The sequence below is a fragment of the Carassius carassius genome, chromosome 10 (assembly GCF_963082965.1).
Source record: "Carassius carassius chromosome 10, fCarCar2.1, whole genome shotgun sequence".
Lineage (NCBI taxonomy): Eukaryota > Metazoa > Chordata > Actinopteri > Cypriniformes > Cyprinidae > Carassius > Carassius carassius.
The window spans coordinates 17,389,163-17,413,976 of NC_081764.1; the positions used below are offsets into that span (position 1 = coordinate 17,389,163).

The following is a 24,814-nucleotide window of genomic DNA, read 5'->3' on the forward strand; positions in this document are numbered from 1 at the left end:
AGTCTTTATATATAGTTAGTCAATAGTTATAGTTTTTATTAATTGTACCACTTCAGTGAGGTGTGAGAAGGGTGGCTTTTAGAGTTACGCTGCTCCCACAGTGGGAACACAGCTTGATTCCGGCCTAGCAGCTTGAGGAGCAAAGCTATTGGTCCAGCAAGGCTCTTTGTTAGCCCTGACTCACACTGGCCTGATAGTGGAAAAGCGGCTGTGGTAACATTGGCTGGACATCAGTCTTACATGTGCTGGGATGAACTGTGACCATTCAAAGCATTTGTCTCTGTGGTTTTTCTTTTAAACAATTTTTCAATTACACAATAACATGAGCACTCCTTAAATGGAACTTGTTGTATTTAAGAAAAGCATTTACAAGTGAAAACATTCAAAGTGGAAAAAAAGATCTATTGGTAAAGAGTTTAGTTCAAAGAAATACATTTTGCTTGTATCATCACTTGCGTCACATTAGAAGTGACCTGGCAAACAATGCTTTACTGAGTTTTTAGGCATAATTCTCATAAAATCAAATTTAAAACCATTTCAAAAATGGTTGATAAAATGTAAAAATTTTACATTTCAACAATACTGTACTGTGAGCAGGCATTAAATGAAGTCTCTTTGGAAAGAAGTGAACTCGATCTGTGCTATAGCAAATCCCGATTTAAGGTCAAAGCCAGCAATGGCTGCCAACAGGGCCAAACTAATGAAAAGCCCAATCTGTCATGCTTCAACACCCTCAAATTATATCAGAGTGAGAGATGGCAAAAGTTGTCATCTGAGTTGGGGGCGGTGGGGGCATGAAGCAATCAAGAGATGCTGACCTCTAGGATTTTCCTCATGGCCAGCTCTCTCAGAGCAGTCACTAATTTGTTCCACTAATTGCATCATATGGTGGACGTTAAGCAGGCCAAAGGAGAGGGTGTATAAGGCTTCCTACTACCGACTGTACTGATAGGACTGACTGCTCGCCCTGGGACGTACTTTTTGAAAGCGGTTTTGTCACTGTTGATTTGCTACACAAGAGTGCAACTAAATATTTAATAAATCTCAATCTTTATAATTAAAATATATCAGCTTATCAAACAGGATTGCCATTATACCAATTTCATATAATCAGTAGAAATACAAGTGAGAAAATTTGATAACACAATACAGTAACAGAATGAGGGCATGAATACACACGCACTTGCTTCAATGCTAAAAAGGGAATTTAGTCATCAGTTTGAAAAAAAAAAAAGGATATTTTTTATATTTTCTCAAGATTACTTTTAACAGTGTTCTTAAATTATTCCTATTTTGACTGTGCGTTCACACCAAATGCGACTTGCGTGATTAAAATCGCGCTATTGTTGGACGCTCAACATTGAGTTCATTCGCTTCATTCACGCGTGAAATTAACTTCACAACAGACGCGAATTTGCGTCATGGGAGGGGCTTCTGAAAAATTAGTTCACACAGCATTGTGATTTCAACCACCATTTATTCGGATAATTAAAAAAATATTACGGTTATTGTAGCCTAAGTCAAACTTCGTACTTCTGCTCAATTCCAGTTCGCTTCTGTACGCAGTCTGAAATAGTCTCCCAGTTTTCCTCCAGCTCCAAAACAGCTGGTCAATTAATGAACAGATGGCGGGCTGAGAGCCGTGACGTAGACGCTAAGCGTCGAATTTAGGATTGTAGTTTAGTTTAGATTAGGGAAACCGAAAACGACAGCGGACATGGAGACACGGAGATGTTGTGGCCCGACAGGTTTTGGGAAAAGTAAAATTTATCAACTCTTACTGTGTGATCACACCACCACCGTGGAGAGCGTCAAATTGGCCAGAAGTCATTCTTTTTCAATGTGAGCCGGCATTGAGCAGCGGTGAGGAGCAGCGTGGCGCGACTTAGCCGTTGAGAGCGTCGAGGAGAGTTGAAATCAGGGCAACTTTATGGTAATGCGGTTCGGCGGCAACCAATCGGAACGTAGAATTCCACCACTTGAGAGGATTCCAGAGAACACCGCTCCGACCACATTAGTTCCCAAGCACTATAGAGGACAGGTTGATTATAGCTGTTTGCAATAATCTATGTTGTGTCCCTGTTTGCGTACAGGGACATAAAAAAGAAAATAAAAATTATACGTGGACCAAGGTGTCTGAGATTGTTCATGTTCTTGATGAGTTGCTGATTTGCAGTAACGATCTAGGAATAATATCTAATGATATAATGAATATAGTACAATAGTCCCAGTTTACTTTTAAACAATTTTCCTTTTTTATACTTACATTAAGTAATGTTTATACTTGATTATATTTACTATTTTCAATGCAGGACTTTTACTTGCATTAGCGTATTTTTACAGTGCTTTATGTATTATTAGATAAATCATCTTAATACTTCGTCCACAACAATATTTAATGAATGTAACTTATAACGTTACCCTCATTGTGGTTATTCTGCACAAGTTTAACAAGCTTGTTTGCTTTGTGGCTACTTTACAAGATAAGCATTCAATCTACATCAGAGCATCACAAATCTTTCTACAGCGTTGTGAGCAGGGGGGCCAGAGCAATTTTTTTTTTTAAATGTGTTTTGCCGATTTCGGAGACGATGCGATCAGCAGGGGCTCAGTGCTCATTTATCCGCCTAGAGCAGTCTCAACGCAGCTAGTCCTTCTGACATTTGCCGCCAGCTCTGATGTCTCTTTAGTGGTTACACATAAAATATAATTTGTTTTGGGTAAATCTAACAGGTAATCTTTGGTCTTTATTCAATTAATCGATTTCTTCCAAGTAAGATCCTTTTCATTCCTGTTTCTGTAAAAGTATAAAGAAGTATAATACAGCTCCGGGTGTCCACATACAGCGACGATGACTTTGTCCTCCATTGTTGTTTCAGATTTTTCCTCCGCTCGCTACATTGTAATCATGTCACTACTAGAGCAAGCTCCTGATTGGTTAACGCAGCGCAATATTTCTGATTTTTCAACTCTCACGATTTGCCTGAAACGCTCAATTCGCACTGCTTCTATCATGCAAATCGTGCCGCAGGTTGTCTATTCGCATTTTTGCGTTGACTTAACATGTAAATTACTTGTGCTTAACGCTTCATTGGCGTCTGGTGTGAATGCACCATTGAAGAGTCATTTAAATAAAAAAAAAAAAAAAACTGTATTGGAACTTTTGCCATGCCTAGTATCACATGTGCAGTATCTCATCAGGGCTCCAGACTGTAACCAAATAGTCGCAAGTCGCATGGTTTTCTTGCTGGTGAAACTGACTGGTGTGACTGCAAAATTTTAATTGAACTATATTTAAAATTAATGCACAGGTGATTTCAGTAACGGCACATCCTGTCAGTCTCTGTTTTTCGCTTAACAAAACCGCGATACTCGTTTTAACTGTGCAGTACTTGTAGGGCCTGTTGCTGCATCAGCACAAGCGCAAAAGTGCGCACAGCAAAAATGACACCAATGTTGAGGAAACGATGGATGTTTTTCAAGCCAAAGTAAATTAAAAGACCGCTTCTTAAGCCAGAGAAGGTGAACATGTTGGTATTCTTGTGGGAAAAATAAACACTGTCACCGACAGCAAGTTTGGATTTAATTTTCTTTTTGCTTTTATTTTGAAAAGCATGTTATCTTTGCAGTTTACCTCATGTTACGCTATGGAGGCTCTCTTTTATTTGATTATTTTTTTATTTGAGTCTTCAGTGTTTGCTAAACATTCTGTAATTTATTAGTCGGTATATAATAAAGCATGTGGTGTATGCCATGCCTCATCTTAGTCGTCTTTGTTAATGTTTTGTAAGCTGGTTTGTCATTGTATCTCACGGTTTTATTGTTGCATCTTACAGTTTTATTGTGGTTGTACTTTTTAATTAAGAATAACAATGAATCCATATTTTGTTTTAGTATTAAAAAGTGAAAGGTGTGTAGATGTAAGCAAAACAGACAAATCATCTTTTCTTGTAAATCTTAAAAACAATATCGCAAATTTGAAGCCAGTTTGATAGCAAAAAAAAAAAAAACCTCAAATTCAAATCACAAATAATATTACTGATGAAAAAGAACGGGTTGAAACTTTTATTTCCATAAAACTATAAACTATGATAAAAGTTAATCAGCATGCATTGATTAATCCCATGTTGTAGAACAAAAAAGTAAAATGCTCATATTATCAGCCATCAGTCAATCTACACTCTAGTTATTAAGAGTTGCACACTTAAAATAATCAAAATATCTATAACAGTTGACCAACACTAAAACTAGGTAAAGCAAGACAAAAAGAGAGACAGGTCATTGTATGTTATGCTCAGCTTTAATTGCAGGAAATTGTTTAAACTCCAAATGTTCCTCATTACAGCAACAAATCTGAATCGCAAATCATTCCAAGCATTCCACTGAGGACTCTCCATTTAAATTTTCCAGACACAAACAAACTCACAAAGTCATAGGTCTTTAAAGTTTAAAGGCATGTACAAAAGCTGGACTTTAATGTCCTACTGCTTAAAAGAATACTCCACTATTTTTGAAAATAGGCTCATTTTCCAACTCCCCTAGAGTTAAACAGTTGTGTTTTACCGTTTTTGAATTCATTCAGCCGATCTCCGGGTCTGGCGGTAGCACTTTTACCTTAGTTTAGCATAGATCATTGAATCTGATTAGACCGTTAGCATCTCGCTCAAAAATGACCAAAGAGTTTCGTTATTTTTCCTTTTTAAACTTGTCTCCTATGTAGTTACATCATGAACTAAGACTTACGGAAAATGAAAAGTTGTGATTTTCTAGGCTTATATGGCTGAAGCTATTAGAGGAGTTGGAAAATGAGCCTATTTTGAAAAATAGTGGAGTGTTTCTTTAATCTAACACAATACTAATGCCACACCAACACAAGCTGCCCAATACTCAAATACCTACTCCCACCTACCCCATTCCTCCCACTCATCCCTCTATAGCCTGTCAAACAAACTATTTATGAGCTTGTTTGTTCATGCTGGACAAGTCCTGCTCTGCTCCCTCCTCTGAAATCCCACCAGCCAGCCCCTCGGTCTCCACTGTTCCGCATTCCTCACTGATCGAAGCAGCCCCCTCACTGCACTGACCCCTCCACAAAGACTCATCTGTGCCTCACACAAACAACACACATTTATATATGTTCATTAAAACAAAGACACACTTTCTTCACTCTGCAGGTCTGTCTTAAACACAAAGCAGGGAGTGAAAACTAGTGCTTTTTTTCTCTACTGTTGTTATGAGTTGAATAAAAAGGCCCAGTGTTATTGAGGTTCCTGGTGCTGCGGGGTGTGGGTGGAGCCCTGTGCCTGCTGACCAATCCCGTTCAAAACTCTTTTTTGCAGAGCCGCCCATTTACCTGGTGTCACTGTGGCTCCTTCACTGTCAGTTGCAGTTGTTTTGATTCTGAAAGCACATTCAAAAATGGCTCCAACATTAACAAAGGAAAGAATCTGGGTAAAATGTCTAAATAAACAAAGAGAGAATGTCTACTTCGGGTCTTTGCACAGCCTTACACAACACACATTGTTTTATTAAGAAGAAAAACACACACATTATAAGGGAGGAATTTTGCCAGTAAAGACTAAAGTTGGCACATGGAGCCAGCATTCTTGGAAGGCATAATTTACTTTCTGTTGTGCCATTAATGTCATTTACGTACAGGAAATGTCTTTTATTGTAACTGTTTCCAGGTCTGTGCAGGTTCAAAGACCGTTTCTAGTCACTGGACATTCTCAGTGGTACAGCTTTGAAAAGACGGGCTGTTTTTTCAAGGCTTTTTCATTCAACTGAGCCAGTTCAAATATCCAAAGCAGCAATTAGTGTCTATTTTTACTTGCACATCGATGGAGAATAAGCCCAAGATTGAATTACAAATGTGTAAAGTCAGGACAAATCAGTTTTATGATTCACATAAATCATATGTCGTGAAGTTATGTTTATCACACATTCTTGCAAATATTCAACATGAATGATGAAAGGGTCAAAGACAAAAACAATCTGCCACATTTTGCAACCTGAACTAACCTTGCCAAGCCTAATATATATATATATATATATATATATATATATATATATATATATATATAAAATAAAAAAAATTAAGAAATATTGACCATAAGGATCTTCATGGGTCCTCTCGATGTCAGTTCTTGTTTTTTGTTTATTTCAAAATATTTAAGATAAAAAGTTTCACTGTTTAAAGTATACTTTATACTTTAATACTTAGACATTTAATTCAGAAATTAAAAACATGTTAATCTTAAAAGAGGTCCAAAAAAAAAAAAAAAGAGCCATGTCGTTGACCAAGAAGACTGCCATTGACTGCCGTTGCCATTGTAAGTGTAACATTTGGATGTAACATTGCTAAAACTTGCAGCCTGCCAATAAAATTGTAGTCTTGGATAAGAAGTATTTGTACAGACAAAGAGGACATTATCTCCCGGCTGAGGTGTATTTATATCGCTTGCATAGTGTCACTGAGCAGATAAAGGGGACTCTCTACTCTCTCCCTCTCCACAAGCAGCTGTGAACAGACCCTCATTGGAGAGTATTTGGCAAGGGTCCTGGTCCTGGCAAAGACTCAGCTCAGTAAGAGAACCAGTGTGACATGCTAACCTATCCTGCCTCTCTTTAGGACTGAAAGCAGGGGCTCTCACAAAACACAGCACTCTCTGGCCCTGAGTTGTGCGATAGGTCTCTGCAGTCTCTGTTTAATAGCGTCTATTTCTGCTGTCCCCCCCTCAGAGCCCCAGCGCTCCAGTTGATTCCTCAGAAGGTCACAGTAGGGCTTGAATGGCCTGCAGCATGCTCTGGTCAAATTCCATGCAAATGTGCATGTGCGCAAGTTCTCTCTTTGTTTTTTAGAGCTGAGACAGCAAATTAAATGATAAAAACCAATGATCTAAGATGAGCCCTCTCCATCACAGCTGCCAGAGTCATTGTTATGACCACAAAATTAATGCAATCCAATGGAAATGTATTGGACAGATTTAAATCTTACAGAACCAGTGTTATTGTAGCTATATTTAAAAACATTAAATAAAAGCATTTCCATTAATTCCATTAATATTAACTCAAATAAAATAATTTATTTTAGCTACTAAATAAAGGCAACAGGCCTGTCACTGACTTTGACTGTCAGCTTGAGTGATTACTTTGAAGAGCGAGTAGAGGCCTGCATCGTCCCATGGGTGTAGATGGGACAGGAAGTTTAGGCTGCTGTAGCTGCTTCCTCATCACTTCCTATTAGCCTAGTGAACCAAAACTCATGGGGAGCCAGACGTCTGACAGGTTTAGAGTGTCCCGAGCCTGTTTATAACAGAAATGTCAAGATTGCAAATCATCGCATTTGCACTGACATGGACCAATTATCTTTAAACTTGATAACCTACACTTTACTATTCCATTATGCAAAGGGAGCTGAAGAGCCATCAGATTCAAAGAGTATTATTTTTTAAAGACAGGAAAAACTATGAGCTAAGCAGCTGTTCTTCCTCGCACGTTACTGTACATTTTTTAGCAACAGTCAAGTAAATTATTGTGTTGCTGTTGTATATAATAGGTCAAAGAACACGCGGGTCAAAGGATGATGCCAAGATGGCACATGTAGTATGTCCCGGAATGTATTTACACCCATAGCTGAAGAACACACTTCATCGACAGTTCTATACAATACATACTCTATGCATTAACTGTGTAACTTCGGAAAGCAGCTTATGTATCCTACTTTGTTTTCAACAGAAATCCAATGCATAAAAATGAACGTCATGTACAGTAACTTACTGACCCCAACTAACTTTGGGGTCAGTAAGAAATTAGTACTTTTATTCAGCAAGGATGTAATCAGTTATTTAGTTGACAGTAAAAAAAATTATAAAGTCACTAAAGATTTTGATTAATAAAAGGTGTACTAAGTGATTTTTGCAAAAAGATGTTGATATCGTTGATACCCATACCCCAACAGAACCTCACCTATATTTTGATAACTCTGCCCCACATGTACATACCCTGGCAGTGATGATGGTGGATCTGCCATGCCTGCTTGCCGCAGCATATTTAAGCAAAAGCCAACACAAAAAAGCTGTTAAAAAGCAAAATTAACATAACTCACCTACCAAGAAGAAACAAAGCAACCTTGGCGTCCGATTTCCTTCAGTTTCTAGAGTTCTCTCCACTGCAGGAAAGCTACTCCAATATTTACGCAGTCCTACCTCTTGCCTGATCGTAACCCTTCTTTTTAAAGTTTTGTTCCTCCAAATTTTTTTTTTATCTGCCATCTCTTGCTATCTACAGTCCATCTGCTAAAATCTATCCTGTGCACTCACTGATCGCTCTCTTCTCCTTAACATTACTAGACACCAGAGGTCGACTGATTGATCCGCCGATTTTTGGCAATTTTGTTTTGTTTTTAATTAATCAGCATCGGCCGATTGTGCTGCCAATTAGGCCGATTTCTAGGCAGGCGCACCGGCAGGCAGCTAATCTTGGTTGGTGAACTCCCTCTGAGGCATTGTTGCCAAATCCGGCTACTTTAGTTACCCTAGTAAAATTAATGTTGGAAAGTTAAGTGCAACAAGTCATTTTCTTGTGAAAGTAGAAACACATTACTTAAACACATTACTATCTTGTACCATCTACTATCTAGTACCCTGCAATCATTTGCTTAAACTCACTTTTATGAGATGAAAAAAAATAAAATAAATAAATAAATTGACCAAACATATGAGCCCCCCTCAGATGGATCCTTCAAAAAATTATGCAATTTAGACAATACACACAAATTACATTTGGCCAGATGAATCAGGAATGCAGTAAATCTCAAATTACCTCCTAAAATGGTTTGAGTGATCGGATGGTAATCTGTTTTAAATGTGTTTAATTTACACCTGGTCTTTCATCATCAGAACAGCTATGCGATCAGTGCAAACACATGAAATAGACAAATCTAAACAGACCAAAATATTCACAATTCGGCTACAAATCCCAAAACAAAAAATTACCGATATCATAATCCAGCTACAGGGGTAAATGTCCATAAATACATTTTCACTGATTTCAAAGTAAGAGAAAATTATAACTCTGGCACATGATATGGAGCAGAGAAAAAACCCAGATCCATAAATACATGCTGAGGCTGGGATTGCTGCAGGCCTTCAGCCTTTAGATGGCAGCAAAAATTACAAGTTGGCGAGGCAGAGGAGCGGCTCACAGATCAAGAGAGCAAGCCAGTGGGTTTCCGGGTGAACTGGGAATAAGGTTAGAGGCAGAACAAACAGACTTATGCCCAATATGCATTCCCTCATGCCAAATCATTACTGCCAGTCCCTAAAAATCAAACAGCTGATAGTTTTATGCCAAATTAGGATTATATATATATAAAAAAAAATAATAATTATTATACAAATTACCAGTATTGTTGGATAACAGTGAATCAGTGAGTGAGATTGACTAGTTTTCTAATTTATTTTTTTTTATTTTATACTTCATTTGTCGAGAACCGCGCAGAAGAAATAATATGCTGCGCGCTTTCACATGGAGCAGCATTTACTACACAGAGTCATTGTTCACTGACAAGCTGCGCGAAACATGCACAAAATATGATTGTGGTTTTGCGCAGCTTGTCAGTGAACAATGACTCTGTAGTTAATGCTGCTCCATGTGAAAGCGCACAGGTGATGGAGATATACTGCTGATTACAGAATCAGCTTGACAAGGCTACTGACAAAATAAATTAAATATCGCATTAGATTTATCGTGCAGCCTCAGACTAGCCAGTTGATCAGAGAACCCACCGGCTTGATGATTATGAAAGTATGTTGCCTAGTTTAAAAGTGTCTGCATTTGAACAATGAACAAACCTGAGGTTTTAAGCTTGAACATTTGAAAAGTGAATCAAAACAATCTCATCACAACCATCACCAGACAATATGTTCCAACTATCAAGAGCAGTAGTTCAGCACATCCGTCTTTGTTTCTTTGGTCTGGAAGTTTAGAACTGAGGGTTAATTTGGGATATTTTCCCACAGCTTTTACACTCGTGTACCTGTGTGTGCATACGAGAACACAGTCCCATCTTGGAAACAGATGTGGCTTCATGACATCAGACCCATAATGCAGTGAGCACACAAGTGCACACGCACACTCCCACACACACACACACACACACACACACACACACTCTCCTGCTGAGAATAAACAAACCCCTTTCATGAGCAACACCAGACTGTGTTAGCGTCAGTTTGTGCATCATGGAACAGATCACAAAGCCACGTTGCCTTATGAATCATTACACACAATCTGCCTAATAAAACATCCACATCATCTGACAACAGATCAATCACTACCGCAGTTCAAACACACTCAGCAGTGCTAAATTAAGTGTAATGGAAAACAAGTCCCAAAGCACTCCTGAGGAAGACTAGAAAGACTAATAAATCTTTGAACCAGAACTGACCCCATTGTTCTTCCTTTATCTAGACGTAATATGAACAGTCTTTAACCTCCAGCAGGGTCTCTCTGATTCAGTAAAGCATGTTTGGTGGTACCACCGCATTCCTGAGTCCTGTAGCTTAATAAAGCCGGATAACAACCGTTTTCCACTCTCCCGTGTTTGATCTTTGTAACAGGGGAATTCAAAGCACACTGTTATCTGATCTAATCATGGGAAGTTCTCATCCTCCATCAAATTACTCAGAGACTGTCTTATAACACCACATTAAGATACTCTTCAAACGTCAAACCAAAGAGACGTTAAAGGAACATTTCATCCAAAAATGAACATTTGCTCAAAATGTTCTCAACCTCAGTTGTACCACGCTACATGAACCTTTTCATATAAACTGCAATAAATACAAAACTAGAGCCAAACTAAAACTGAAATGAGACATTAATAATAAATAAAATAGTGAATAAATGAAATAATCAAGGCTAAACATTAAAGAACAGTTTGCTTCATGTGTATTTTTTTATCCATTGTATTTGTCCTTAGCATTTTTATTACTGACAGTTTAATTATGTTCAATAATTTTGAGGACTTTTTGTTTGTTTGAAGTTCTGCTGGTCTTTACAACGTAGATGTAATAACAACCTTATTTACAGGAATATATATATTTGAAATGTACCACTATCTTTAAATCACTCATATAGAGTTCTGGTCATATGGCCCCCTCATAATTGTGTTAAATAATTGTGATTATGATTTTCGCCATAATCGAGCAGCCCTAACCTCAGGCCATCCCTGGATTTGGAAAAAAAAAATAGCTTTAGATCACTTGACGACCAGTGAACCTTGTGCGGTAAGCGGGTGCCATCAGAATCAGAGTTCAAACAGCTGTTAAAAACATCACAATGTTCCACAAGTAATCCACACGACTCTAGTCCATCAATTAACGAACGCCTTGTGAAGTGAAAACCTGTGTTTGTAAGAAAGATACACCAACATTGTTTAGAACTCTTTTCACCCATAAACAGTGCATGATCTGTGCACATTTCTCTTCTGATTTGGAAGAGATGACTTTTCACAGGAAAAAGCGATATTACTGATAGACTCGTATTTTAGCTGGTAGCAGTGATTTGATGTTAAAAAACTTCCTAATGATAGAATTGTTTATTACAAACATGCAGCTTTTCACTACACAAGATGCTAATTGATGAACTAGAGTGGATGTGTTCTGAATTATTGGGATGTTTTTAGAAGCGGTTTGAACTCTCATTGTAATGGCACCCATTCACTGCAGAGAATCTATTGGTGAGTGAGTGAGGTGATGCTAAATTTCTCCAAATCTGTACAGATGAAAAAGAAACCAACTCATATACAATCTTGGATGGCTAAAGGATTATTGAGGTGTTGTTGCTGTAAAGCCAGTTAATTTTAACATGTCCCAGATTAAGCAGCTCTCAACAATAAACGTGTTTTAAAAGCCACCCTGCTTATCTCAAAATTGCACAAACCCACACAATCCTAAATCTTGCTTCGTCCATGTCATTTTGCATTCAAATGCTGATGTCATATTGTAGGAAATTCATTCTATGCAACTTCACCAAAAACCTGAGCTTTTTATTTTTATTTTTACCCATTGTGATAAAAACAGAACTTCAAGGCAGAAAATGCATACATCAGATGTGTAACAACAGCCAGGCTAGAACTTACAGTGACTTCAGGCCTCGGGTGTAAAACAGACTTAAAGACGCAGGATTTAAGAATTGAAGCCATGTGGCAGCTGTCACCCACCACAACCCAACACGCAAAGCAAGTCTGCCAGAAGTCTCCGGAGAGACGTCGTTTACATTCTCCAGCACAGCCGCAAATGGACAAAACCAAACGCAGTGTGCTCTTATTTTTAAATAAACTTTGGGGAGCTTTGCAAACATAATAGCAAAAGTACAATATTTGTGCAGCGGAATCAAACAAACAAAACATCGAGGCAAACAGTTCAGCCAGCCAGTGTAGTCAAAGTAGATTCAAAAGATTTGATTAGATAAAAAAGTAAACTAGAATAAAAATCTAGTCAAAAATAAATCAAGGCATGTTTCATATATGTTCTACACTGTTTTTTTTTTGCTAAATTAATACAGGGAAGAGTTGAATTTAATTATAATTATTATATATACACATATACACACACACACAACACTGAAGACTCACATATGGCTGCTGAAAATTCAGTTTTAAAAGATACATTTTTTAATATATTAAATTCGAAAAGATATTTTAAGCTATAAATATTTCACATCTCATTTCATGGTTTTAACTGTTTTTGATTAAACACGAAGCACTGGTGAACAAAAAAAGATTTTAATTGATAGTGTACCGTGAGCAAATATAAAGCCCATTAAAAGACGTAATATTTTATATTTGAGAAAAAATCATCACAAATATATTAAACTTCAGGATCACTCACACAGACCTATATGGAGATGAACAGTTGATGTGAAGTGACTCACCTCGAGCTCATAGAACTCCTGAGCATCATCCAGGCCCTGGACGCGGATCTCCAGGCTCTTGTTGTGGCCTTTCCCTCCTGCTCCCATAGCTGAACTAAGGCTCTGCCCGGGCTCCAGGGTGCTGATGCCTGTGTTGTACTGAGCCCCGAGCCGTGTCCCTGCAGGGGTCTGCAAGGAGCGGTAGGTGCCATCTATCTCACCCATAGCTGCTCCCAATGCAGCCTACCGCCTCTCTCACACACATATAACCCCTCCTGCCCGGAGACAACAGAACAATTAAAGAAATGACAATGATACGAAATCTATTATGAAAACGGAAGAAACCAGATCTGCAGAGATAGCTATTAGAGTATAAAGACAAGAGCATAATTTATGACCGGTACCATATTCATTGTATTAATGTTAAGTTCAATACACAGTTATTAATTATTATTTTATTCCTGCTACTAAACACGATAACAACCATAACAACCTAAATAATTAACCTACAAACATCTGAAGGTGAACATACTCCTCCAGAAGACAAATATAGCACAGTTTAAGAACTTAATTTTAATTAAATGATTTTTCACAAGACTCTTTTGAAAGACTTTGCACATGTGTTTTCCACTTTTCAAGTTCATTCATCCTTGTTATAGCCGGTCTAATTTTTTAGAAACTCTATATTAAGGAACCAACATCCAGATAAGTGGAAATGTTAAACTTCATTAATATCATTCAAAACAATTATCTAAGTGTTAAACAAACAGATTATTCTGTCATCATTTAAAGTGTATGGACAGATTTTTGTATGTATTATGACGTACATCGGAGTAAATATTTCAAGCTATAAAATAATTTAAAACAAACCGTACATTGATTAAACATTCGCAATAAGATAAGAATAAGATTTTCAATTTCATGCCAACTATAAAAGACAGGCATGAGTCAATCAGAGCTGATGTATTTATTTTCAACCTTGACTGACTAATTCAAGCATTCAAAGCTGCTCCACATGTTCAAAAAAAAATCCAATGACAATTAATATTTACACTAAATAGTGTGATCCAATTTCCTTTTCTTTCATATGACATGTCATAAAGTTCCTGTCATGACTGGCCGGCACAATAGCAGTGACCACAAGACCCAAGCTCAGGTTAGCCATTACAAAATACTAATGTACTGCCAAATTCAGCAGTGACTTTGCATGAGGTCTGATTAACACTGGCAACACCAGAGGCGTCAATGCAACACGACCAACTCAAACAAACTCCACTTTAAATCTCTTGATCTCTAAAGCAACAGGGACACATGAGAATAACACTCATTAAAGCCAACATCATTCAGAATGTTTCTGGCTCTTTTAATGCAACATGCTGGTTTAAGTAGTTGACTGGAATGCCTTCAAATCACAGGCTCACTTACAAGCTGTGGTCCAAACTTAGCCATTTCCCCTAACATTTGAGACGGAATACTTTTATCCATGAGTTTGAGCAATGATCAGTGACCATTAATCTTTTTTGTTTTGTTTTGTTTTGATAATGAAAAGAGAACGGTTTCATTGCAGAATGCACTTCATATTGCAAATATGCTCAAAATGATTAACGTAAATAAACTCTGGAGTTGTGTAACGTTACGTTAATGTAAGTAAATGAGATAAAGCTGCATGGAACAAAAAGATAAAAATCTCAGCTACAGCTTAACCCCCCGCGACGAACTTATTTTACTCGTCGTATTTCACCGACACCGACAAATATATCCTCATCTGCGACGAAAAAACTAAAAGGACACGTTTTGCTGTTTGTGAGACAAAGACTGATAAAGTTTAGTCAAACCACACAAACATGCAAAGAGACCATAAAACCCTACCGTATGCTTCACCGAGTCAAGTTTAAATGAGCTACTGCCGGAAAACTATTTTACATTTGCTTTTACAGCTCTAATTTGCGATAAATCGACATCATACCTTTTCTTTTTCGCCTGGTATTTCTTCTACTCTGTATGAGTCACGTCCGACCGTCGTTGTAGGCGAACTGCGGCCAGAGCTCGGCTCTGATTCGACGACTTCAGACAGATCCTGCCTTCTATTGGTTTAGACTCGGACTGAAACGGTCGGCAGCTATTGGCTGAGATGTGTACCTGCGGATTAATTTGATTGGTGTCGTAATGCCATGTAGTTTATAATATAATATAATATAATATAATATAATATAATATAATATAATATAATATAATATAATATAATATAATATAATATAATAAAAATAAAATAAAAAATAAAAAAATGCTGTATAAAATACTGTAAAATTACAGGAATGCCAAATAATGAAATATTGTTTGTTCACATGCAAAATAAGTGAAACTTCAAGCTTCACATGTAAGGTGCCATTGAAAACAGTGAACATTTAAGCAAATCAGTGTGGAAAGTTGAGGTGTCAAATGAACAAAAACTGACCAAAAGAGAATAGAGGGATATAGATTGTCATTACAAAATTTATTTAAACAGTATATGGAAAATAACAGAAGGGAATAAGCATGACCACAGTACATGCACAGTAAAAAATGCACAGTACATTACATTAAAAAAAAAAAAAAAAAGAACAAAGCAAAAACTCCTCATGTGCAATGCTGGAGCAAGAATAAGTACTGACCGCAATTTTTTTTTTTTTTTTTTTGTTATAAACCATCGAAATTAGTTTTAGTGTGTCTTAAATCATATGTAAGGACATTTACAGTTATAATGAGACATTATATATTATAAACTAAGACCAAAAGACATGCTGACCACTTGGCAGTAGGTCAATCAAATTATATATAGGTTGTAAATATAAGTATTTACCTTTTTTTAAGTCACTAAGTGAAAAAAGTCTCTAACTGTACAGACTCTCATTTAAAGCATTTTGTGGTTCATATAAGGCCCCCACTGCGTTGTTTCAGCAGGCGTGTGGCTGACATGATACCGCTGACGAAGGTGACGTCTCTGCCCATGTTCATTGGTGATCTTTACCACACATGCAGCAGAGAACCAGCCCTGCTCTCCATCCTGTACCCTGTGGCCTTCCACAAACCCTGCAAAAGAGCAGAGAGTAGAAAATGAACATGCAAATTCTCCAAATGTTAATTGATTTCAGACATATTTAATTTGGAGTGGCAGGGTTGTGTTGTAACAGTACCATCTGGAGTCTTCTGCATGACGTTCATCATATCTCCCAGCTGTAGACTGAGCTCCCCTTCTTGTTGTCCACTATACAGACAGACTTAGACACAGTGCCTATTTGATTCAGATTTGCACATTGTTTATTCTTTATTTATTCACACATGTTTTATAATTTTAAAGAAAGATTGTTTGCTCTGATTTAGAACAGATGTCCGTCTCCCATTTTTGGAAACAATCTTGAAGCCATTGACACTTTTGCCTCCTAGTGGACAATGTGTAGCTGCACAAGCTGCTGTATAGCTGCTGTATACTGTATAATATCAATTAATATTTATTACTGCCAATGTTAAAATATTTTGTAGACACTGTCATTGAATCTTTGAAATAACACCTATAAGTAAAACACATGATCTGACATATATTCATATTAGGGGTGTAACGGTACGTAAAAATCACGGTTCGGTATGTACCTTGGTTTTAAAGTCACGGTTCGGTTCATTTTCGGTACAGTAAGGGAAAAAATGCAAACATTAAACTGCAGGTTGTTTATTACTATAAACTTTTTTTTAACAATTTGTTTACACTTTTTTAAAATACTTTTTAATAAAATATATATAAAATAAAAAAAGAATAAGAAATAAAATACTGCTGCAAAGTTCTCCACTAAATAAAATACTCTCAGTCTCAAACCAATATCATATAATAAAATATAATGAAAAATATAAATAAATAACTATGATTACAGTGCAGCATTACCAATCCCAGCTTGTAGGCCTGCTCATATTTAATATATATATATATATATATATATATATATATATATATAGGCCTATATATATATATAACTTTTCCAAAGTGTAAAGTGCAGCATGAACAGTTTCAGTTTTTAGACCTGCTCAGATTTCATTATTGCGTTGGACCGATCGGAATTAATAGCAAAGGTCCGTTTAAATGCCGACGGGAGCTGCGTTTGAATTACAATCATTTTTTTCCTAGTTGTAGTGATGTTCACACTCGTGTGATGCCTTTTGAAAACCTTAGGCCGGTGACACACTGGCATATTGCACCTGTCAAACATAGTCTATTTTGCCGTCATTGACGGTGTCCTTTATCAGTAGGCTTTATATTTATGTTCAACATGAAGTATAGATATTGTTGTCGTGAAGACAAGATCCTGGTCTGTCGGCGGTCTCCCTCTATGTCACCTACAGCAGCAGCAGCGCGCCAGCGCCGCGTCAGGCACGATTCTGGTGTGTAAAGACACAGAAAACGCGAAGCAGCCGTCACGCAACTGACACGCAGCAGAAACGCCACGCTTGTGTCATGTGGTGCCCCCCTAGTTGTTGTGAATGGTTGGTGCCCCTGGGCACTGGCCCAAGTGCCCTTATGGATAATCCGGCTCTGCGTACCGTTACACCCCTAATTCATATAAATGTTTTTATTTACCGACCTGACCCCAAATCAGTGTAATGTATGAAATATATAACAATAAAAAGGAAATTATTATTATTATAAATTATTATATAACTCTAACAGATAGTTAAGTGATGAGATAAAGAAAAGCAAATTATTTCACATTACATTGTTCGATTAAAATGATAATTAAGAAAAAAAAACATAGTGTCATTATGTCATTTATATTACAAGAATTGTTTTGGTTTCCATTGAATTGACACAGACAAGCACACTTAAAACCTGGTATTGCATTTAATGATTCATTCTTACCCCACTGTTCATTCACAGTGCTCTGTCCATCTCTCCGGCCACCCAGAAACTCCACCCACAAGTCCTTCTCGGCTGTAAGAAAACAAGACGAAACATGTTTATTGAGGGAAACATCATAGAATTTTATTTTGTTTTAGAGCTATTTGTTTTGATAAAGACTAGAATGCTGTGTCTAACAGTTTGACAGTTCTTTGCATTGTAGGTACTGACTCTGAATTTGTTTGCAGCAGAAGTTAAGACGTGGTGGTTCCGGAAATTATGCAAAAAGGACATGTCTAATATCCAGTTCAGCTCACATCCCTCCAGCTCCTCTTCCACATTTTTGCCCTCGGTCACTTTTATCAGAGAGCGGTGTACGTAGTCATGAACTACAAACAGATCCAACCTGCATCTGTAAAAGACAGGATGGGCAGACAAAAATGACCTTCTGCTGTATCTACAATGTTCAAAACTTTGGGCTTGAACTGTTTGAACTTTCTATTCATCATGGAATCCTAACAAATGATCAGATTTTCCAAAAAAAAGAAAGAAAAAAAAAACATTAAGCAGGGCAAATGTTTTCAACATTGATCATAATTAAATGTTTTTTGAGCACCAAATCAACATATTAGAGTGATATTAGAAGGATCATGTGATGCTGAAAACATGTCATCACAGTAATAAATTACATTTTAAATATATTAAAAAAGAAAGCAGTTATTTAAATTGCAATATTATTTAACAATATTACTGTTTCCTGATGTATTTCTTTCATAAAATACAAACCTGTTTCCAAAAAAGATGGGCCACTGTACAAATTGTGAATAAAAACAGAATGCAATGATGTGGGAATTCCAATATTTTATTCAGAATACAACATAGATGACATATCAAATGTTTAAACTGAGAAAATGTTGATATAAAATAAGTTGATTTTACATTTTTAAATTTTTAATATCTCAAAAAAGTTGGGACAAGGCCATGTTTATCACTGTGTGGCATCCCCTCTTCTTTTTATGACAGTCTGCAAACGTCTGGGGACTGAGGAGACAAGCTGCTCAAGTTTAGGAATAGGAATGTTGTCCCATTCTTGTCTAATACAGGCTTCTAGTTTCTCAACTGTCTTAGATCTTCTTTGTCGCATCTTCCTCTTTATGATGCATCAAATGTTTTCTATGGGTGAAAGATCTGGACTGCAGGCTGGTCTTTTCAGTACCTAGATCCTTCTTCTACGCAGCCATGATGTTGTAATTGATGCAGTATGTGGTCACGCATTCTCATGTTGGAAAATGCAAGGTCTTCCCTGAAAGAGACGACGTCTGGATGGGAGCATCTGTTGTTCTAGAACTTGGATATACCTTTCAGCATTGATGGTGCCTTTCCAGATGTATAAGCTGCCCATGCCACACACACTCCAAATACTTTTTGGAGCCATTGTATACAGAATACTGTATAGGAATAATACCATTATCACACCACTTTTCAATGATTTGGGGTTGGTAAGTGTTTTTATATTTCTGAAATAAGTCTCCCATGCCAAGATTGAATTTATTTGATCAAAAATACAGTATAAATAGTAATAATGTGAAATATTATAATTTAAAATAACTGTTTTTAATTATATATATATATAATAATTAAACAGGCGGCCGAAATGAGCTTTCTCCGCAGGGTGGCTGGGCGATCCCTTAGAGATAGGGTGAGAAGCTCAGTCACCCGGGAGGAGCTCAGAGTAGAGCCGCTGCTCCTCCACATCGAGAGGGGTCAGCTGAGGTGGCTCGGGCATCTGTTCCGGATGCCTCCTGGACGCCTTCCCGGGAAGGTGTTCCGGGCGCGTCCCACTGGGAGGAGACCCCGGGGAAGACCTAGGACACGCTGGAGAGACTATGTCTCCCGGCTGGCCTGGGAACGCCTCGGTGTCCCCCCAGAAGAGCTGGAGCAAGTGTCTAGGGAGAAGGAAGTCTGGAGTTCTCTGCTTAGACTGCTGCCCCCGCGACCCGGCCCCGGATAAGCGGAAGAAGATGGATGGATGGATGGATGGATATATATATATATATATATATATATATAGTGGCATGCAAAAGTTTATGAACCCCTTGCAGAATCTGTGAAAGTGTGAATAATTTGGAAAAAATAAGAGACATCATACTAAATGCATGTTATTTTTTTTTATTTAGTACTGTCCTGAGTAAGATATTTTACATAAAAGATGTTTGCATATAGTCCACAAGACAGAAAAAAAATTGCTAAAATTATTAATATAATCCCATTCAAAAGTTTGGGAACCCTTATTTCTTAATAGTGTGTGTTACCTGGATGATCCACGACTGTCTTTCTGTTTTGTGATGGTTGTGCATGAGTCCCTTGTTTGTTCTGAACAGTTAAACTGAGAACTGTTCTTCAGAAAAATCTTTAAGGTCCTGCAGATTCTTCAGTTTTCAAGTTTCCACAAGATGCATTAAGAGCTTGGGGGTGAAAACATACAAGTATCTTCTGTTGCTTACGAAGGGCAGAACTAAATGAAAAAAATATATATATATTTCAACAAAATAAGAAAAATTGGACATCTTTATCGTGTTCAAAAGTTTTCAACTCTTAATGCATCTTGTTTCCTTCTGGAGCATCAGTGAATGTTTGAACCCTTTTTAATAGTTGTGTTTGAGTCCCTCAATTGTCCTCAGTGTGAAAAGATTTATCTCAAAATCATACAGTCACTGTTGGAAAGGGTTCAAATATGCGAAAGAAACTGGAAAACTGAAGAATCTGCAGGACCTTAAAGATTTTTCTGAAGAACAGTTCTCAGTTTAACTGTTCAGTACAAACAAGGGACTCATGCACAACCATCACAAAACAGAAATTCAGTCGTGGATCATCCAGGTAACCGCACTGTAACGATAAAAACTCCATGATCACCGGGAAGAAGGAGGCGGGAACTGGCGGACAATCAAATCAAACTTTAATTACAAAATAAAGACAAAACAGCGTGTCAGCCCCTCATGGATGACTGACGCGCACAAATAAAAACCAAACACAAAATAAAGTCCAGGCCTGGTCCTCTCTCGTCCGTCACTGTCGTCACTCCTGTTTTATATCCTTCCATCTCCTCCGTGGGACTTGAGACCGGTGGGTCGAGCAGGTGTCGCTCATTTCCAATCACTCCACCGGCCTTGCTCCTGTTCCCACATCTCTAAATGTAAACATCTTTTATGTACAATATCTTACTCAGGACAGTACTAAATAAAAAAATGAACACGCATTTAGTATGATCTCTCTTATTTTGTTAAAATTATTCACATTTTCACAGATTCTGAAAGGGGTTCCTAAACTTTCGCATGCCACTGTATATATATATATATTTTAATTATTTATTTGGTATCTAACTTTTGTTGTTGTTGTTTTTTGTGTAAAAGTCTTTTTACTATGTTGATCAATTTATCACATACTTTCTGAATAAAGGTATTAAAAAAATTAACCCAAACTTTCTTTGCATGGTGTATATAAGACGTCATATCATTATGTATAGGCCCAACAGTATTATTTTCCTAACATGACAATGAACACAGGAAGGAATCAGATCTAAATGTTTTCTCCTCAGACATTGTGTAAACATTGTGTAAACACAATGTCTGGTTCTTACCTTTGACTGATCACTGATCTTTGCATTGCTAGAAAACAATGACTTTCTCTCTCAGAGCGTATTTAAGCACTGAAGAATCTTGAAAATGTTCCACAGCCATTGTCAATCTCTGAAGATAGGACTACTTAGAAGTGACAACCTCATACAGTCTGGATGGGAGCATATGTTGTGAAGGGTGATAAAGGGTGAAAGGGTGTGAATGACAGGCAAGAGCAAAGAATGTTGAGAGAAAGTGTAGAGAACATCAGAAACAGAGCAGATATACCTCAGGATACCTCTTGAATCTTTAGCTGCTCCTCACTGAGCTGGCTTAATATTCTGCTATCTCTTACAATGTTTCGGTGTTGCCACAAATTCTCCAATGACTTTTTCTTAGTATCAGCACACATAATTAATAATAATAATAATAATAATTTGTTACATTTGTATAGCGCTTTTCTGGGTACTGTGTTTCTGTCTTTTGGTGTGGAATAGTAGTGTGTGAGATGAGTGCTGACTGGTTGCGACGTCTACTCGAGTGCTGTAGTGACGAACGAGAACGAACGTCCATGTGGGGTATTCTGGCCAGTAACTACATGGGACTGGATAGCGGACACACTCATCATCACTTTCTGAGTTTCTGACTTTCTGAGTTTAATGGTCACCAGCAGTAACGCAGATGCCCAACAGGGACTGAATTGAACTCGGACTGTCCATCGAGTTTGGACTTGGATATATATATCCAATGTACAATATATACTGTATAATTTATACATATATATAATTTTATATATAATTTCTGTACTCTATAGATTGAAACAACTTTGTTGTCTTTCGAACATCACATGGCAATGGATAATAATGAAACACAGTTCCTTCAATGAAACAATACTGACACATATTGTAGACAGTCATGAAGACTAAGAGACAAAAGTAAATATGGACAATATACTGTATACTATAGCCTATAGCAAAGGTACACAAAGTAAAAACAGAATTGACTGTTAGATATTTAGGTATACATAAAGTTTAGCAACAGTGGAATACTAGAAGTTCAACTTCTAACAGCCTATTTTATATAAATAAAAGTGATTTCTATATTTTATCCATTCAATAGCCTATGAAAGCGATCTGCACATTCCGCACATAAATGTAGTAAAATGGCGGGATATTTGTGTCTATGGTTAGCTTTGTGTGTGTGTGTGTGTGTGTGTGTGTGTGTGTTTTGTTAGTTTTTTTTGTGACTGGCTGACATAAATGCAGAATGTAGCAAATGGCAATCAGAGGCGTTTAAGTTGATTCAAAATCCAATTACCACTCAAAACACCATGGTTTTATACAGTTAAGCAATTAGCTCATTCTCTCTCTCTCTCTCTCTCTCTCTCCTCACAAAGGGTCATTAATATATACCCCCCCCCCCCATATAAGTCCCCCCACTGAATATAATATAATATATTTATTGCACATAAGTGATGTAATTAAAAAATATCCTTTTAAATTAAGTTGTTACATCTTCGATTGGAAGGTCAGTCTTAGTCTGTGCCCTACTATCTTGCACTGTTTGACAGATGTTAGGCTTTTGTTACCCTAGGCAAAGAAGTTCTCATCCTCCATTTCTGACCAAAAAGTCACAGTAGTTGAAAGGAATGAGAGTCAGTGTTTTAAACATCTGTTGAATGAGACGAATCTGTCCCCATCTTGTGGATTTAAGATTGCACTACTGCAACTAGTTAAGCTACATATTGTAAATCTGCAATAAAAATATGGACCTCAAATAAATCCTAAAGCCCAAAGCATGATTATATTCTCCAATAAATAGCATATAAATAAATATTTATTATTGATTTATTAGATTCCGCTGAATTTAAAGCTTCTAAAATAAGAAATAAGGATTATTGTCTTAAAAAATAAGTTTTTTTCCTGAGGAGAGCTAACATTAAGAACAGATTTATATGTAAGATTCAAAGAGGCGTCACATTTATGTTTTGTTTTGGATTTATAGTTTGTCATCACTTTCCTGTTTCCTTTGTTCTAGTTCCCTTTCTAACGGTCTCTCTTGTGGCATTAACACATGGGTAAACTCCTGTTAACTCTGATACTGAAGCCTGATTTGATCATGTTTGTGTAGCTGCAAGAACCAATGAAGCTTGAACCTGCCAAAATGGGGTGGGGGAGCCGTTTGCTATATGAGTCGGCTCTGAGGGCCTTTTTTTTTTACATTTTTCTCCTTTAGCGATGAAGATCTTCTCGTCACTGGACTCTGAAGCAGGAAGCCAAAGCAAGAAGCTCAGTCTGCTGTTCGCTGCCATGAGAAGAAGCCCCAGCAGCAGAAAATTGCTAGAAGCCTTCCCCTGCGGCTTTTCGGCATTTATTAAAGCAAAATTGTTGCAAATGTATCACTCAGATCATGAATCTCGCCTTTCTCCACTCACAGATTACCTTCTTCAATGAAGTGAGCCCCTAGATGAGAAACAAAATCACTATTAATCACGTGATTAGGACAGAACAGAGAAAAATGACAGCAGGAGTGGGCAGAACCGGGAATCGTTAGAATCAGAATCAGAATCAGAATGAGCTTTATTGCCAGGTATGTTCACACATACGAGGAATTTGTTTTCGTGACAGAGCTCCGCAGTGCAACATAACAGCGACAGAACAAAAAACACAATAAGGAATAAAAAATACAAAAAAATACAAATAGGTGGGTAAGGATTGACAATATACAAATTGACAATGTATGGCAGGTATATTAAAAAGAGCATTTATGTATGTACATGTATATTATGTGGAAAAATTGTAACTGTACGCTAAGTATGTGTGTTTGGATAAATAAGTGTATGTGTATATAAATATAAATATAAGTAGTATAGTGTGTTCCATGTATGTACATGTATATTATGTGCAAAAGATTTACGTGTACGCTAAGTATGTGTGTTGGATAAAAAGTGTAGTGTATATAAATATAAATAGTGTAGTGTGTCCCACAGTTATTATCAGCTGTTCATAAGATGGATTGCCTGAGGGAAGAAACTGTTCCTGTGTCTGGTCGTTCTGGTGCTCAGTGCTCTGTAGCGTCGACCAGATGGCAACAGTTCAAAGAGGGAGTGTGCTGGATGTGAGGGGTCGAGAGTGATTTTAACAGCCCTTTTGCTCACTCTGGATAAGTACAGTTCTTGAATAGATGGGAGGGTTGTACCGATAATTCGCTCAGCAGTCCGGACTACCCTCTGTAGTCTTCTGAGGTCCGATTTAGAAGCTGAGCTGAACCAGACAGTTACTGAAGTGCAGAGGATGGATTCGATGATGGTGGAGTAGAACTGTTTCAGCAGATCCTGTGGCAGGTTAAACTTCCTCAGCTGGCGAAGGAAGTACAACCTCTGCTGGGCCTTTTTCACAATGGAGTCAATGTGAATGTCCCA

At 37.4% G+C, this 24,814-nt stretch overlaps 1 protein-coding gene across 3 annotated transcripts in view; it reads right to left on the reverse strand.

The window, feature by feature from the left end:
* The window catches only part of LOC132151915 (FERM, ARHGEF and pleckstrin domain-containing protein 2-like), a 56,660-nt gene extending 41,653 nt beyond the window's left edge, over nt 1–15,007 (reverse strand). For all 3 annotated transcript variants that reach the window (XM_059560460.1, XM_059560459.1, XM_059560461.1), the window contains exons 1-2: nt 14,878–15,007; nt 12,940–13,190 (exon numbers count right to left, since the gene is read on the reverse strand). In XM_059560460.1, coding sequence (XP_059416443.1) covers nt 12,940–13,143 — 204 coding nt within the window. In that variant the 5' untranslated portion in view covers nt 13,144–13,190; nt 14,878–15,007. The remainder of the gene's footprint in view (nt 1–12,939; nt 13,191–14,877) is intronic.
* Between the last annotated feature and the right edge of the window lie 9,807 nt (nt 15,008–24,814).